Source organism: Lathyrus oleraceus, chromosome 5 (assembly GCF_024323335.1).
Source record: "Lathyrus oleraceus cultivar Zhongwan6 chromosome 5, CAAS_Psat_ZW6_1.0, whole genome shotgun sequence".
NCBI lineage: Eukaryota > Viridiplantae > Streptophyta > Magnoliopsida > Fabales > Fabaceae > Lathyrus > Lathyrus oleraceus.
This window is the reverse complement of record NC_066583.1, coordinates 327,208,499-327,222,197: the sequence shown is the minus strand read 5'-3', so window position 1 is coordinate 327,222,197 and position 13,699 is coordinate 327,208,499. Positions and strand designations below refer to the sequence as shown.

At 33.2% G+C, this 13,699-nt stretch overlaps 1 protein-coding gene across 1 annotated transcript; it reads right to left on the bottom strand.

Moving 5' to 3' along the window:
• Positions 1–7,628: 7,628 nt before the first annotated feature.
• Positions 7,629–9,387, bottom strand: LOC127080449 (isoleucine N-monooxygenase 1). The gene is made up of 2 exons (XM_051020768.1): positions 8,425–9,387; positions 7,629–8,234 (listed from the first exon to the last, which is right to left on the bottom strand). The coding sequence occupies exons 1-2, from the start codon at positions 9,385–9,387 to the stop codon at positions 7,629–7,631; spliced, it is 1,569 nt and encodes a 522-aa protein (XP_050876725.1).
• Between the last annotated feature and the right edge of the window lie 4,312 nt (positions 9,388–13,699).

The following is a 13,699-nucleotide window of genomic DNA, read 5'->3' as shown; positions in this document are numbered from 1 at the left end:
AATATATCTCATGCGCTCTTCAGTCGAGGTTTTGTCCTTCCCCAGTTGAGTAAGCTTCGTATTCCTTGTGGAATCGAATATCCATCCTTTAACAAGTTTGCTTTCGCTCTCTTCCAGGATGATGAGTGTTTTGGAACACACACCAATTCACGATTTCGGTCGATTTATCCTTTAACAACCTACAACCCGGTTATGGATAATCTTCCGTGCGAGTATATTATCTACGTTTTGACGACTATATATAATATATCTCATGCACTCTTTGGTTGAACCCTTTGTTTGTTTCCCCAACTGAGTAAGATTCATATTTCCTTGTGGAATCGAATGTCCATCCTATAAACAAGTTTGCTTTCGCTCTCTTCCAGGATGATGAGTGTTTTGGAACACACACCAATTCACGCCTTGGTCGGTCACCTTTTATATGCCTACAACCCGATATCCTTGGTGTTCCTTCCTGTCTGCTCCCTATTATGACCTTGGTCCCTTGTGGAGTCAGATTTTCCTGAGTCGAAATATACCTTGTTCAGGTTTTCCTCAGATGTTTTTGGTTGATTGATATCTCTCACCCGTCCACCGGTCTTAGATATTCATTCTTCCTGAGCTTGTTGTTCTTTCACCCAGTAGCCGGTGTTCAGATCACATGTCTCTTTGAGCTTGTTACCCCAACCGGTAACACCCCACCCTTTTTGCTTCCCCAGAAAGTCTTTTCTAGACAATCCCCGGTGAGGTCCTTCGTGGATTAGTTGTTGTTGTGTTGGCGTTTTCCCCAATACATGCATTGTTCCCCGGCAGGGATATCTTGTTCAGATATTTCTCCAGTCCGAGTCCTGATTTTTATCCGAAGTTTTTCTCCGCTTGAGTCTTTCCATTAGATTTATTCCCATTAGAATTCTTTTCCTAGTTTCAAGTCGTGACCTGCTCACGCATTTTTTCTTTATTTCCCGGTAAAATCTCCAGTTTTGAGTCGTGACTTGCTCACGCTTTTTCTTCTTCTTATCTCCATGAGAGTCCCGTTAGAGTCTCTGTTCCTGGTGAGTGTATTACTCCGATGGACGTTTTTTCTTCTTTGTGGACGCATATCCCCACAAAGTTGTTTATTTTACATGCATACATCTGCATCATGAGGTCTCTTAGGGACCAAAATTTGTCTCTTTGTTATTATTTAAGCACATTCTACCTCGTCGAGACGAAGATTTTAACCTTCATTTCTCCGGCTAGAATGATCTTAAATAGGGGCATCTGTAAGACCCCAATTTTTGACCCTAAGATCCCTCATGGCATCATAGCATTTGCATTGCATAAGCCTCAAGGATCAATAAGCATCTTGCTTCCTTTCCCTGTGGGTGGGATCTCTTTGTGAGTGATTCTTGATCACCAAGCATGTTTGCATTGTATATCATTGCTTTTCTCATTTGTTTGCTAACCAAATGCACCAAAAATATGTCATTAACCTTTGTTACTTGCAGCTTAAGCAGTCAACAGGTCAAGCATGTCAAGTGGATCCTATGTGCACAAGATAAGTCATTTCCTTGAGATGAGGACCATTTGATCATTCTAAAGAGCTTATATGAGCTAGGGTTTCATTTTGAAGCAAATTTACCAGATGGTAGAGGCCCAAGTTCATCAAGGCATTTTCAGGTCATCTGAGGACCAATACAATCAATTGTACAGTCAATTGAGGGCTATGAGTTGAGGAATGGACTTTCTTCATCCTAATCATGTTCATACAAGGCCTATTCATCATGTCAAACCTCTATCTTGAAGATTTTGAAGTCAAAGCAAAAGTTTCCAAAAATGGAAAGTGACCTGTAATTTCAAGTTTCCAAAAATGGAAAGTTTTTGGTCCACATTCAACTTGACTTTCCAACATCAAAGAAGCTTCAAATGAAATTTTGGTGAACATGAAAGTTGAATATCTTTCTCTCCCATTTCCAAAAAGTCCAAGATCATGATCATCTGATGAATGGTTGAGAAGTTATGATCCAATGATTGCAAAGTGTACATGGAAGTTCAACATGCCATAACTTTTGATCCAAAACTCCAAATTGAACCACTCTTTTTGCAAAATGCTCCTTGTGACCAAGAGATTCCAAATCTACCATTGCCTTGCATGAAAGAGGATCACATGACCACTTGCTCATTCAAGTACATTTTGGAGGGAAAATGCATAATTCAAATTTGGTGAATCACATGAGCCAAATACCAATCCTATCATGTTCATGAGATGATTTTAAATGATTTTGAACCTTGCATGGCACTGTTCACGTGCTCATTTTCCATGCATAGGTGTATTTACCAATTTTGCCATGCACCTCATATTTCCTTAATTTTCCATTAACCAAAGCTTAATCTCATTTTCAGCATGATTAGTGGATGATATAAAAGCCAAATGCTAATCACAAATGAAGGGGATAACAGAATTTAGATCTAGAATTGCATTTCCCTCCAAAAACTCTCTCACTTCAAACTTGAAATTTCTTCACATAACTCATCAATATTCTTGCACAATCGTGTTTAGCATGTATCATTGATGAAGAATCAAGGCTTGGATTGAAGAATTTGGTGCAGATTCGAGCTCCACAAGTACAAGTTCATGAAGATGGTTTTCTGAAATTAAGCAAGATCCAAGCCATTTCAAGTGTTAATTTGTGCATCAAACTTCATATCAAGGTTGAAGGAGAAGATCTGGAAGTGCTGGAGCCTTGAACGCGAGGATTTGAACACTGTCATCTCAAACCAGGTGAAATTCGAATCTCCTTATTTGCCTTTCCATGTACATGATCTTGTAGAGCTTGATTCACTGATAATGCTGATATAAATAGTTTTGAATTTGGTTGGATAATGAATGAGATATGCTGAATTCATGTTTGTATGCTCAAAATGTTTCTCTTCGATCCGCTCTTGTTAGGAAGAATTAATGTGAATTGAACATGGATTTGGAATTGTGCATTGTGTGAGCTTTCGATTGGTACCATTTTTGTCGGTTTCTGGAAAAAATTTGTGAACCTCCGCCGTGAGCCAGCCGGAGAAGACGACCGGAATCACTATTCCGGCCGTCTGGTTCAAATGCCTAGGGTTTCACTGTAGCGCGCTTATAACCTCCCTGTCCTCGGTTCGAGCCTTGCCTTGCGCTTGTTTCTCCATTTATTTTCCATTCCAAGCGCTGCGTTTCAATTGAAACGCGCTTGCAACCTTAGGAACCTCAGTTCGATCCTGCGCTTTGCATGTTTGTTTAATTTCATTTTTGAGCGTGCTTTTAACCGGCCAAACTTGAGTTCGATTCCCATGCTTGCACTTTCTGATTTATTTGCTTAAGCGCTTTGCCCTGCCTCACCTGTGTTCGAATCCCTGCTTGTGGCATTATGCTGTTCTCATTTTCAAATAACATTTTCCATGATTTTCATATTATTTCCATTTATTTCATGCAATTCCAAAAATCATAAAAAATAGCATACATATTCAATTTAGTCCAAATTTTTTTTCACATGTTCATTTTAATGTCTAGTTTTTTTTAGAATTTATTTCCTGATTTTTGTATTGCTGGATTTTTAAATGTGCTTGATTGTTTGAACATGATGCTATAATGATCAGTTGTGCTAATTGATTTGTTAAATGCTCATGGTTTATCCAATTGCCTTGAAATTTGACATGCTTATTCATAACATGTGACATGATCTTTTGGCTTTTGTTTGGCATTTTTATCATTTTCTACCACTGTTTTAGACACATGAACATATGGTGTGACAATTTGTGTCACATATTGGATGTTGCTTTTGCATTTTTCATTTACATATCATATGAGCTCTTATGGACTTAATTTTTGGTATGATGCTTGTTAATAACATGTTTAGTGCATATAAAAAATTTCATGATCATTGGATACATTTCTGTTTTAATGTGGATTTTCTATCTTTGATATCCAATTTTGATCACCTTGCTTGCCTCTGTGTTACATTGATCATGTGATGGCTTTGCCTTATGATTTAGCTTTGGTCCTTTTGAGGCCTTCTTCTTATTTGATTCAATGTGCTTCATGTGAAATATTGACTTCTGTTTTGGTCATTTGACTTGCCTTTGACCCTAGTCTTTGTACTAGTGGTTTGTACTCACCGATTGTGTTTGTGTTTCAGGTATTTAGCACTAATGATTGGTGTGGCCTCATTACTTGAGATGCCATTTTCTTTGATTACTAACTATTGTTGTATTGTAGGTCCATTGATATGATGAACTCACTTGAGTGCTTGCATTTGTGACTTGCATTGTGTAACACTGTTGGATGTTCCATTGTGTTGTCTGTTGATTTGTCTGAATACAATATTGACTGTTTGGCTTTTGTACAGGTACATTAGTCGCTTTTAGCTCTTACTTGAGCTTTGCTTTGGTTTGTGGTTGGCATACCACCTAGGTAACCACTCTCTAACTCCATGTAGTCTGGAAGTCCTGTCGCCTTTTTGGCAGGCGTTTGGCTTAAGTCCTCCTTAAGAGGCAATGATTGTGATTGTTTACATTTGTGCTAAAGACCTCCAAGTGAGGCATGTTACTTGATAAGTCCTCCTAAGTGAAGAGGCAATTGACAGATAGAAGGGATTAACAATCAATCCCCTGTTAATCAGTGAGTCGTTCATTATGCTCGCACTATGTGCTGATGCTCTTGAACATGACCCAAGGTCTTTGTATAGAGTCAGTCAAGTGGAATAGGGTCCCTCATTCTGGATCCCCCCACTTTCTTTTGTCATAAGCTCACCCAGGCCAGGGTTAAGAGCATGAGGTCTAATCCTCATTTCCTTTCATCAGCTTCACCCTAACTCTCAATGTTAGTGATTAAGAGCTCCAGGACACCCCTACAGTTTTGGCTTGTTTGTCGAGGTTGATATGACCCCTCTTGACTAAAGCCTAACCATTTGTCTGAGCCTCTTGTTTGTATATAGAGTGTGATGTTTGATTGCTTGTTTGCTTATTTGCATCTTTCATGTGTTTGCTTTTCATGCATCCTTGTTGCTAGGAGTCAGATGTAAGTCCAGCTATTGGCACTCTGTTTCCTATTTGTTTTGAGGAGTGAGATGTAAGTCCAGCTATTGGCATTTTGTTTCCTCTGTGTTGTTCAGGAGTTAGGTATAAGTCCAACTATTGGCATCCTGTTTCCTATTCTTCGTTCAGGAGTTGGAAGTAAGTCCATCTATTGGGATTCTATTTCCATTTTTGTTGTGCAGGAGTTGGATGTAAGTCCATCTATTGGCATTCCGTTTCCTCTTTATAGCTTTTGCTTGTGCTTGTTGCCTATTCCAAAGGATGATACTTACTTGGATCATCTACATATGATCTCAAGAAAGGAACTCCTAATGAAGTTTTGCTCTTCACCCTCCCACCTTTTCATGCTTAACCTTGATCCATGCTTTCATCCTTAACTCAAACCAGAAAACTATTGTGCAAACATTTGACTTGTTTTCAAAACTAGAAACCTAGGCCTTATGCCTTTGATTTTCAAACTTTCTTTTCATAATACTCATTTTGAATTGAACTTTAAATCATACTTTGACCATCTTTGTGAATACATCTAATTGGTTAATTCAACCCACTCAATTGCTTTTGTGGCCCGTGTCCACTCCTTAATCAAATTTTCATGCATTAGCCATAGATCTGAATTATCTTAGTGGTTGATGTAAATCTCACCGCATCCTTAGTGATCGAATTGTAAGCCTTCCATACTTATAACAGGGTTAACCCCTCACTAGTATGTCGAAGTTGTTCTCACATGGTGGATTGTTGGTTCAGGTCGAGTTTTCTCCCTTTGATAACGAAAGACCTTAAGGCTTTTGTTTAAAATCAATACACTCACTGTTTCGAAATTTGTTACCCGAACTACGGGGTTTTGATCCTTATCTTTCATGAGAGGGTACGTAGGCAATGGTCATCCATCCAAACACAAAAATAACTAACTTGCACATTCTTTTCTCATCTCTTCAATCATGTTTGCACAATAAATATTTCATAAACAATACCTTTTGCAACAAGTTGTGAAAAGGGTTCCCTAGGAGTACCTAGGATGTTGTGGGTGCCTAACACCTTCCCATAACATAATTACCCCCTTACCCAGATCTCTGTTTCTTTTATTAGTTTTCTCTTGCAAAACTTCTTAGGCTTTTGTTCGCTTTCTAGCCATTCCTTTGGATAAATAGAAGTGCGGTGGCGACTCTACCTTGTATGATTTACCTTGGATCTAATTAATATTTCCAATGGTGACGATTACACCGCTACAGCATCCTAGGAAAATAATTTTTTTATGTCACTAACTCTTATAACAACAGATGGTAAATTATTCTACACGAAAAACATATTTCTGATAGTGATGAAAATCAAGATTTAACTCTTGATATTTTTGTGACCCTTTCTTTCACAACGCATGTGTGTATCTCATATGAAGAAAATGATTGAGATGATGTGCATGATTTTCGTTATGCCAATCAAGTAGAGATGTGGAAAAATTAACAAGTATTTTATATGACTTAGTAATATATATTTATTAATTGAATGATTATTGTTGTTATTATCGAAAGTTTAATGTTGTTGTTGTGTTATCTAATTGCTTTCATATGTCACTCAAATTATACGTGTTTAATGATCATATACAATTCACGCAAATGAAGACTTTGGGACATCCTTTCAAGATTTGACACTTTGGGTTTTTGTCTTAGTTTGTTAATCATGTGTATATGTTTTTAGTTTGGTTATGTTTAGTTTAAGTTCGTTTTCTATTTTGTTTTTATAAAAAAAACCCATTTTATTATTTTTTAACATAATTTAGAATTGGTTCTGTTTAAAAAAGATAGATATTACAATGAAAATTTTGTAAAATTAAAAAGATAAAATAATAAACAAGAGTTTTACACCGATTGATAACAAAAACTAAGATAAAAAGACTCAATATTTTTCCTCAATTATGAAATCTAATAAAGGAAAAAAGTTGGCGTGTTTGAAAAGAAACAATATTATATATAAAATCCATGACCATTCCAAAATTTCTCTTTGGTTCCATGACACACTTCTTTACCTAATCGAAATGAAATTTACCAACCGAGATAATATCATTTATTAGTCGTAGTGATATATATATATATATATATATATATATATATATATATATATATATATATATATATATATATATATATATATATATATATATATATATATATATATATATATATATATATATATATATATATATATATATATATATATATATATATATATACCTGAATTTGACATTGACACCCGTAGTGATTTCAATTGGAATCAATGCTATGTGGTATGTCTTCGATCTAAAATGTGTAGATAATAATGTACATAAGATCTGTATTCATTTCAATAAGGCTCAGCATACCAATATAATTTATAATAACCATATAGACAAATCTTTTCTTTCCTTAACTAATTTATTTAGCAGCATATTTTCAAGTACATAAAAACATAAACTATCTTTATTGTTCTGAGAAGAAAGAAAAAGTAATGACATTATGAAAACAAATCTGTGTCACAGTTTCAATATCCGGTGACGGCAATGCTCCTGGCTTAAACTTCAACCTTTGGCAATATCAGCACAAGTTTTCTCCTTCAATCAACATATTTCACTACAAAAAATTATACAAATCTATTTTTAATCGTGGCTTTGCTACAAGCATCAATGGCTCATCAAGATTGATTTTTGATATATCGGGAGGTGCACTCCAAGTGAAGCCATGGAGCAACCTAGCTAATAAAAGAATAGTCATTGTAGTGCCAAGCTTGACACCAGGACAACCACGTCTTCCAGTACTAAAGGATATGAACTTTAAGTTCGGCTCTGTCAAAGATATATCATATCCATCATTCTTGAGATGACGTTCCGGTTGAAATTTGTAAGGTTCCGTCCAAACTTTTGGGTTCCTCCCAAGACCAGTTCTTCCAAGCAAAACATGGCTACCCTTTGGTATCAAGAAATTTCCAACTATTGTATCATTCGTAGAAAGATGAGGAAGATTGAAAGCAAATATGGGATGGAGGCGAAAAGCTTCTCTTGCACAAGCCTTCAAGAATTTGAGATTAGGAATATCTGATTCTTGGACCAGCCTATCTTTTCCAACTATATTGTCCAATTCTTCTATGGCTTTTTCTAATAGAACAGGTTGATTTAACATTTCGGCCAATGTCCATTCAACTGCGTTTGATGGATTGTCTACCATTGCCATCATCAATTCCTGCATAGAAATTTAGCATATAATAATAGTTTAGTTTAAATGTACTAAATGAATATTCAATATAATTGCTGGTTTTGTCATCCTAACATTGGAGTTTGTTATCTGTTTCTGTATAATATTTATTAATATATTAAAAATAATTTGTTAGTAAAAGTAAGAGAAAGATAAAGGAAAATAATGGATGTCTTACAATAGTTTGAGCCTTGATTTCGTTCATTGTCAATAACAGATTATTATTGACATCTTTTAAAGAAATCAAAACATCTAGCAAATCTTCTTCAATATTTTTTGATCCACCTTTCGATTGTTTGACTCTCTTTTCAATGAGAGAATCATGATACTTGTTTATTATATTCATTGCATTTTTTACCTTGTCCTTATGTCCATCAAAATCAAATAACCTCAACCATGGAATATAATCAGATGCAGAGAAAGCATAAATATGGTTAAGCAATTGGAAAACAGCATCAACATGTTCAATTTCTTCAACACCAGGCCCTCCATTTTTCATACCATTTCCAAAGTATCTCGTATTAAAAAATATTTTTCTAAAGACATTACCACAGTAATGTTGTGTTGCAATCCTAACATTCACAAGTTCGCCATTGCTGCATTTGTTGTAGACATAAAACATAAGATTGTCGGCTTCTTCGTTTCTTTTTTGTTGAAGCCATTGATGTCTGAATGGAGATAGCAAATCGGTCGCAACGATTTTCTTCATCTTTTTCCATTGTTGGCCGGAGGGTACAAGGGCTGAAGTCAAGTAGCCATTGGTGATGATATGAGTGGCCATGGTTTTTGGTCTTGATGCAAAATCAGCATCATGTTTTCTCAAGAATTCACGAGCAATTGTGGGACATGTAACTGGGATAACATGGACATTTCCTAGGCGAATACATGCTATATCAGTGTTGAATTCTTCCATAGTTTTGTGTATCCACTCAGTTGGTGATTTGCTTGCAAGCATTTCAGGAAGATTGCCAACAATAGGCCATGGTTTGGGACCTGGTGGCAATTTTGGTATTTTTGGCTTCATATTCATCAAGTGATGATATGTTAGAGATTTAATAATAACAAAGGCAAAAGACATAACAAAGAAAAGAGGCCAAAAGGACAGAGGGAGTAATGAGAGGAAACTAGGAGTGTAACTCATCATAAAACAATAATAAGGTTCAAAGAAACAATATTTTAAGTGGTTCAGCTTGGCAACATAAGAAGTTGGAGTCCTATTTATAGATGGTAATATGATTTGATGCAAAATCAGCATTAAGTTTTGGACATCCACAAATTAATGAGAATAATATAATCAGGATGTGATTTAAATATAATTAGATGGTAATCCGCCCAACGCACTTATGTTTAACATTTTTTTAATCAATTTTGTATTTATTTGAATATCGTAATTGTTGATATTTTATTGTTTTCTTCAAATATAAAGATATTTAATTTATATATTTTTAATTGTTTTGGATATGTTTTATATATAGAATGGTATTGATGTAGTTTCAAGTTTTTAGTTAAATACAAAAAGAAATTATAAAATTATTTTGATATTATTCAATTATTTTTTGTTGGATTAAAATATGTTAATTATTTTGAATTTTGTGGCTACTTTTTTTTAGTTAAGACTAATTTTTTTATTTGTATGTAATGGGAATATTTCATGTTATCGAGGAAGTGTATATTGTGTTTTTAAATTATACATTAGAATTTTGTAATTTTAAAATTAAAAAACTCAAATTAGTTAGAAAAGTTAATCAAATAATAAGATGATTTGCTATTAAAAATTTTGATCACATGATTTTTTTTTAACATTTAGAAACCAAAATATTACTATTTTATAGTTTTTAATTATTAATTTGTAAATAAAGTTCAAATTAATTATGAAAATTGATCGATTAATAAAATTATTGTAGTTATTAAATTTTGTTAGAATTTTATATATTTAATATCATTATTTTGTTAGTCATCCATTTTTCATTTTTATTTTTGAATGAACGGTTTATTTTTGTGCTACATGGTTTTTTATTTAACAAAATAATATAGTTATTATATTTTCAGGTATTAGACTCTAGAAAAAAAAAGAAATAGTGTAGTTATTAATAAAATAGTGTAATCATTATTTTTTTTAGGTGTAGGTAAAAGATTGAATTATATAAATAGTGATATTTGTGTTTAGTTGTGATTAACTCTTTTAAGATATATAAAAATAAGATTTTTGTAATATATTTGGAACAAAGGTTGAAGTGTAACTGTATTTTATTAATTTGTAAATAAAATTTAAATTAATTATGAAAACTGATCAACTAATGAAATTATTGTAATTATTAAATTTTGTAAGAATTTTTTTTTGTTAGTCATCAGTTTTTTTTAATGATTGTTTCTTTTTGTGATGTTTTGTAATTTAACAAAATAGTGTAGTTATAAAAAAAGAATAGTGTCTTATTAATAAAACGGTGTACTTATTATTATTTTTTATAGATGTAAGGTGAAAAGACTCAATTAGATAAAGAGTGATAATTATGTTTAATTATTAACTCTTTTGAGATATTTAATAATAATATTTTTATAACATATCTTTTTGAAATAGAAGTTAAATTATAATTGAGTAAATTTATTCCAAGATTCAATCTTTAAGGTGACACATTAGATTTTAATTGATGTCGTAAAATAATCTGCTGCATTAGATTTAATATATTATAATAGAAGTGAGATGAAAAGTATACGTTTATTAAATATTATCACTTTAAGAGTTTTTATAATATACTTCAAATTGTATTTTTTTTCATTTATCTTTTGTCTCGTTTTTTTAATGATATATTGTTTCAAAAAGAAAAAGAAAATCAAAACAAAAGAATTGGCGAGGAAGGCTTGATCTAAGACCAAAAATTGACAAAAAAAATCTCTTGAAAAATGACAAAGAATACTCATGTTAAGGTCCAAAACACTTAATTTATTATACCCAATCTCTTGGTGTGTAGCTCACTGATTCCTGCTAGAGATCTCATATCCCTATTCAACCGGCGTAAGTGAAATCAGGCGATAATATAGTACATTAAGTCTAAGACCACTACTTGAGGTCTCATATCCCTATTTAACCAGCGTAAGTACGATAATTACCCTAGATCATACGCATATGCTAAGGGCCAGTATTCCCTATACGTCCATAATCACATTAACAGAGTATCTCAAATAATGCTCTTTAAGTAAAAGAAGCAATTAAATAGAAATATAACTAAGATAATTCACGCAGCATCAAATTAAACATATGTTCGAAACAGGTTCATTAGACAAAACCTAACCTAAAAGTGTTTAGCTACTCATACTGATAAAATTATAAAAGTAATTGATAAAAATAAGATTGCATAAGAATTCTTTGAAGATTTGGCCTCCAATGGCTTTGAATGCATTCCAAAACTCACGTTCGGTATTGTAAATCGTACTCTCCAGTCTCCAATCGCAGAACCCCTAAATATTTCCAAAGTTTGCCTTTTTATACCCATCAAATCCTACCAGAACGCGTCAGAAATTACCCAGAAAAATGGCCTATCACGCTCGCAATAGATTGCATCACGCACGTGATACTGCTTTGGTTGCTCTTCCACGCATACAATACCATTTTTCTTCTTTTCTATCTCATGCACGATAGCGCGCGATGCAACGCGTAACTATTCCAGTGGCTTGCTTGCTTTTGATCCTTTGTCAACCAAATTTCTCTAACTCCCCAATTCTTCATACTTAGTCATTTTTGCTCAATTCTTTGGCCATTATTCATCAAATTTGATCATTTTCGACTTGTTTTTCTTTGTTTCTTTGACAGAAAACATGCAATGACACAATGTCATCAAATATCTAATTTTCTGAAAGGGGAAAATTGACAAAACGAAGATCCCAAGGCACCTTGATGCATAGACTTACTGATATCAGACCATTTAACAAAAGAGAACTTAGAAACACATTTGACCCCATCCCATAGAAACCTTTTTGAATCCTAAAAATATTTTCAAACATTGACAAACATCTTTAGAGAGACAAGAACAAAACAAGGATAAAATTCATATGTCTTCGCGTATTTAACTATTTAGAAATAAGACTAAATATGGGTTCCCACATAGACTTAAGATGAAGATTAGAAACCTCCAGGTAAGTCCAAAAACACAAGATCCATATTAACTCTTTTAAAGCTAATTTTTGAAAAATAAATATGAAGACTAAATGTATCTAAAAACCTCGAAGAATAACCTTAATCGATCAAAGATTACCAACTGAAACATCCGCCAAGATAATAGATTTATATATTGTCTCGTATTATTTGTGTTTTTAAGAATGATATTGCAACATTCATTAATTTTTTCTATCAATTTATATTTATTTATTGTATTTTAATATTGTACATCCCAAAATTTTCAAAGTCGGGTTATTAGTCATTGGGGTCGAGCATGGCAATTCGGGGTGTCGGGTATCTGCAGAAAGTAACAAGTTCCAGGTTGCTGCGTATGAGACAATCGGAGTCGGGTTACATGGCTATGGGAGACACGTTTTCGGAATATGTGTACAAATCAGCATAACGGCTACAAGGTACCTCCATAGTTGCATGGGAGTTATAAAAGGTGATAAAGTGATAAAGAAGACGTTACATGATAATAATGAGGACGACAAACGTTATCAATACAATTTAAACATGAGATTCGAAGGGACATTTCTTAAATGATCCCTGGAGGCGTGATAGGTATAAAAAGGCTTCCCATTGAGGAAGAAGAGACGACCAAGAAAATAATAAGCAAGACTGGATCCCCGTTTTATTTTTTATCTCTTCTGATTCACTTCAGGAAGATTATCCAAAAGTATTTATTAGAAACAACTATTAATCAAAATATTTTAAAATATGAAATTTATTTTCTCATAAAAACCAATATAATTAATCATTATTTGAAAAAGTATGTAAAACTCAATAGACCAGCAAATCTAATTTGAGAGAGAGAGGGGATGATAATCTAATACTATAACTTTTTTTATAAATTGATCATTAGTAAAATTCCACATTTGAGTAGTCCATAGGTTTTGAGAATTTTTATTTTTTTAAGGGGTTCAAGTTCAATGGTGATTATATTGGGTGGTAACAATTTTTTAATTTTTGATGATAGAATCAAACTTAAAAATAGATTTTTGGTCCATAAGCTTGTTCTCATCTCACTATTCAAAATATACATCATTTTTATATAGTAGAGAGTAAAAGTTTGGAAGACTCAAATGTAATGCCCTTACAACACAATAACAATGTTTGAAGGTAATTATATTAGTTATATTTTCCACATTTGATTTATTGATTTTTTTTGTTATTTTGTTTTCAGGAACATATAATCGATATAATTATATAATTTCGTTTGTTTTTCTTGTTTTATTAGACTTCCTTAATGTTTGATCTACTGGATTATCAGCTGATCAATATGACCCATAAGATAATG